We start from the raw sequence: 4,307 nt of genomic DNA, 5'->3' as shown, positions 1-4,307 counted from the left end.
GGGATGTGCTCAAGAAAAACAACATGACGAGAAACATAGAGTTTTCTTGTATGAGGTTCATAACAATGATAACCCTTTTGACCATCTCCATAACCCAAAAAAACACACATAGCAGAGCGAGAAGACAATTTACTACATTCAACTTGCGGACGAAGAACAAAACAAGTTGAACCAAAGACTTTCAGAGAGGAATAATCAGGTACAGAGGCATACAATTTTTCAAAAGGAGACAAACCTGATATAACTGACGAAGGGATTATATTAATAGCATGAACAGCGGTAAGCACTGCTTCACCCCAAAACTCACTAGGAACTGAAGCAGACAACAAAAGGGAACGAGCAGTTTCAACAATATGACGATGTTTCCTTTCAGCAACCCCATTCTGTTGAGGAGTATCAATACAAGATGTTTGATGAATTGTGCCATCATAAGCAAGTAATTCAGAAAATTTATTTAAGGTATATTCACCACCTAAGTCACAACGAAAGCACTTTATAACAGCATTATGTTGAGTTTTTACCATAGCACGAAACATATGATAAATGTCAAAAAATTCAGAGCGGTTTTTCATAAGATAAACCCAACAATAACGAGTATAATCATCAATGAACGACACATAATATCTAGATCCACCTTTAGTAAAAACTGGTGATGGACCCCAAACATCCGAATGAACTAAATCAAAAGGTGAGTACGAAACAGAGACACTTTTATTAAATGGTAAAGCTGAAAATTTTGCAAGTTTACAACCACAACAATCTGAAATATCACTGGTTTGTAACTTTCCTAAAGCTCCAGTAGAAGCTAAATACTTTAATCTAGAAGCAGAAACATGTCCAAGACGAGAATGCCACAAATAAAAACTAGAAGAAGAAGAATTCAAACGAAAACTAGATAATAGCTCAGTAGTGGATGTTGCGGCTGCAGTGTCAAAAGCTCTCAAGTCATCCAAAACATAAAGTCCCCCTTGTCTATGGCCTGTCCCAATCAGCCTCCCGGAATATGGATCCTGTGCACAACAAGAATTGGAAGAAAATATAATTGAATTACCGAAATCACACAATTGACTAACAGAAGCAAGGCTCAAAGTAAGTTTAGGAATATGATAAACATTAGAGAACGACAAGTTAGAGGTAGAGACCGAACCAATGCCTGTTAATGGCATAGGGGTGCCATCAGCAGTCATAACAGACATAGATGAGACATGATTCATAGACACAAAAGATTTATCATCATATGACATATGGTGTGATGCTCCAGAATCAAGAATCCATATGGAAGGAGAAATACCTGACACACTTGAAGAGTTCAAACCTTTAGGAGAAGAGGCAGACATGGCATGTGATTGAGTGGAAAGAAGCTTCTGAAGTTGCTCTGCAATATCAGATAGTTGAGAAGACGTATCAGATGAGTATGCATAACCAGAACTAGATCCAACAGTAGAAGAAGCAGAAGGAGCAGCAGCAACAACATTTGATGACAGACCCCTGAAATTCTTCCTATTCGCTCTCCCTAATTTCGGACATTGTGCTTTCCAATGACCTTTTTCTTTGCAAAAAACACATTCATCATTACCGATCCCAATCCTCCCTTGAGGTTTTCCTCTTTGAACAGGAGCAGCAACAAAAACAGATGGAGGAGTGGAGAGAATACCCTTATCTGACATAGTGGAATGAGACTTGAGTCTGAAAGTGAGAAAAACACAAGAAGGGGGGTTGAATTGTGTTTTGAAAAAATTCTTCGTTTCTCCTAAAACTGAACACACTGATCAGAAGCTAAGTGAAAACAGCTTCTAAAGTGATAATCAGAATCTACACGCAGCGGAATAAAACAAAGAAAGAGAAGAAGAACGACACAAAACAATTATACTGGTTCCTTCCACAATCCGGAAGTAGTCCAGTCCCCCTTGCACTTCCAAGGAGATTTCACTAAGAGTAATATCTGATTACAATTGCTCAAGCACACCTGCAAGAGACTTCCTTTGCTCAAGCACATTTTGCAAGAGTCTTCATATGCTCAAGCACACTTTGCAAGAGTCTTCCTTTGCTCAAGAACACAATCAAGAGACTTCCCTGCTCAAGCACAACTACAAGAGACTTCTAACTAAACAAGATTACACAGAAAATTGTTTAAGGTTGAACACTTGATATACAATCAGAGGTGCTCACAATACAAATCAGATACAGACTCAATAACTTAGGAATTTCTAAGATGAAACTTTGAGACACAGAAATTCTAAGTGAATGCAGAACAATTTCAGCAGAGGTTTGGCACTTGTAAAAATGTTGTGAGTCTTTCGTTCAGCATTACCAAAACGTCTTCACTCCTTTATATAGAGGTGTGAAAGAGACGTTGTGAAATTGCCAGCACATCAAAGAGTCGTTGTTGAAGCTTGATCTTTCACTAATAATCTTTTGCCTGATTTGGTTGTTGTCCTATGAAGAACCAATTTGAAATTCTTTCCTTATCCAAAGGAACATCTATGCAGGCAAAGCCGTATTCTGGAGCTGTTTTCTTGTCTTGTAGCGTGGACACAAAACAGAGTAGTGGAGAATGTGGTTGTACAGTTCGTACAATAGTACAATGTCAACGCTTTCGTCCAAATTGCAAGCACATGCCTTCAAACACCTTTGAAATGAACGTTGCAATGTTCCACTAATTTTCTGCTATGTTTTCGAATCCAATATACAGCTTTTGCAGTATTGATTCTTCAATCTTTGAATCTTTGCAAATCCAGTTGATCTTCAGCTTCTGGTGAAATGACTTCTGATGAGGCAACTTCTGATGATGTGGCTTTTGGACCTCTTGTCTTCAGAAGCAGTAATCTTCAGGAGCACCATTTCTTCAAGAGCGCTTTACTCTCTTCAGGAGCATCTTGACTTCAGGAGCGCTTTACTCTCTTCAGGAGCGTATTGCCTTCAGAAGCGTCTAAGCTTCATTTTCTTTTGCTCTTTATTTGCTCATTCAGAACCAATTAATGATGTAACTTTTTAACTGTGGTCCTGTACACTTGAACAAATATTAGCTAGTCCAATTTACAATTTTTAATACCTTGTTATCATCAAAACTCTTTAAGGTTCATTGTTAAACACATTTTGTCCCAACAGAGTCGAATTTCTTCTGCCAACAATTCACTAACTACTGATTCAACATTAGGAAGAGGGGTACGATGCAGAATACCCCCACGAAGCCCCTCAAAATCATCACGAATAGCCATCAGAAACCATACTAGACGTTGTTCTTCCCTCTGATCAATGTAAGCTTTGACTGCTTTCAACTGATCAGATTCCATAAGAGCCAACTGATCCCACAAATTTGTCATGGCCGAATAGAATTCTTGAATGGTCATATTGTTCTGCTTGAGGGCCCTAATATCACTTTCGAGTTGATAACGTTTTGCAAAGTTTGATTGAACGTATAATCGTTTGAGATGATCCCCAATCTCTTTAGCAGTGTCATATTTTGCTAGTTGCACACCTATGGACTGATCAACAGAGTTATTAATCCAAGTAATAATTTTTGAATTATTTTTCATCCATGTTTTCAAAGCTTCAGCATATTTATCAGCATCCTTTTTGTCAATGGGTTTAACAACAGTTTCATCAATATAACCCCACATATCTTTTCCTATCAGAAAATTTTTCATCACATAACTCCAATAAGAATAGTTCTGTCCTATAAGATGAACACTAACAGCTTGAAGCGAATCATCCTTATCACTAGCCATACCAAACAATCACAGAGAATCCAACACACACAATCACAGAAAACAATAGCAGAAAATTAGGGATAACCTGTCAGTCACGAACAGAACAAATCCACCAACGAAATAATACCTGAACCAGAGAGAAGAATTGCGCCGGAAAGTTCCGCCAGAAACAGAGGTGGTGCGTCGGAGATGAAAACGGATGGAGGAAACCAAATCAGAAAAGAAATAAAAACCAAATTGCAAGATCAACCATAGCTCTGATACCATCTTAACATAGACAATCTAGTAGCATAACATTAGGAGGAAGAAGAGAAAGACCACTGACAGAGAAGAAGAACTCGTAAGAAGGTTAGGGTTTCATTACCAATTGTGAACTACACCTCTGTACATAGTTATACAACATATATATACTATAGAATGGGAATTGTCTAAAGTACCCTTACTACTAACTAATAATAACAATAATATCTAACAAATAGCTGTTTGCATTTAATAGGGGGCACCAATAATTTGTACAGTTACATTATTTTGTTTATTTTGTTGGGTCACCTATAGTATGGCCTAATTGAGTTTCGATCCAGCGTTGATCGCTATGTT

The 4,307-nt window shown here is 37.8% G+C and overlaps 1 protein-coding gene across 1 annotated transcript; it reads right to left on the bottom strand.

Annotated features, from left to right (window-relative positions):
* Positions 1-689: 689 nt before the first annotated feature.
* On the bottom strand, positions 690-3,729 carry LOC146921094 (uncharacterized). The gene is made up of 3 exons (XM_085710760.1): positions 3,094-3,729; positions 1,292-1,686; positions 690-1,010 (listed from the first exon to the last, which is right to left on the bottom strand). The coding sequence occupies exons 1-3, from the start codon at positions 3,726-3,728 to the stop codon at positions 973-975; spliced, it is 1,068 nt and encodes a 355-aa protein (XP_085566886.1). The 5' UTR covers position 3,729; the 3' UTR covers positions 690-972.
* Positions 3,730-4,307: the final 578 nt, after the last annotated feature.

This window comes from Medicago sativa, chromosome 5 (genome assembly GCF_051527215.1).
Source record: "Medicago sativa cultivar Bolivia chromosome 5, Bolivia_mono, whole genome shotgun sequence".
Classification (NCBI taxonomy): Eukaryota; Viridiplantae; Streptophyta; class Magnoliopsida; order Fabales; family Fabaceae; genus Medicago; species Medicago sativa.
This window is presented reverse-complemented; position numbering and strand designations above follow the sequence as displayed.

What these genes read in the sequence shown, in the direction of transcription:
- LOC146921094 (XM_085710760.1), bottom strand. Translation starts at nt 3,728, where the DNA reads ATGGCTAGTGATAAGGATGATTCGCTTCAAGCTGTTAGTGTTCATCTT. An exon ending in CGACTCTGTTGGGACAAAAT is followed by an intron (nt 1,687 to 3,093) that starts GTGTTTAACAAT and finishes TCTCACTTTCAG; the next exon opens with ACTCAAGTCTCATTCCACTA. An exon ending in GAACTCTTCAAGTGTGTCAG is followed by an intron (nt 1,011 to 1,291) that starts GTATTTCTCCTT and finishes TGTTGTGCACAG; the next exon opens with GATCCATATTCCGGGAGGCT.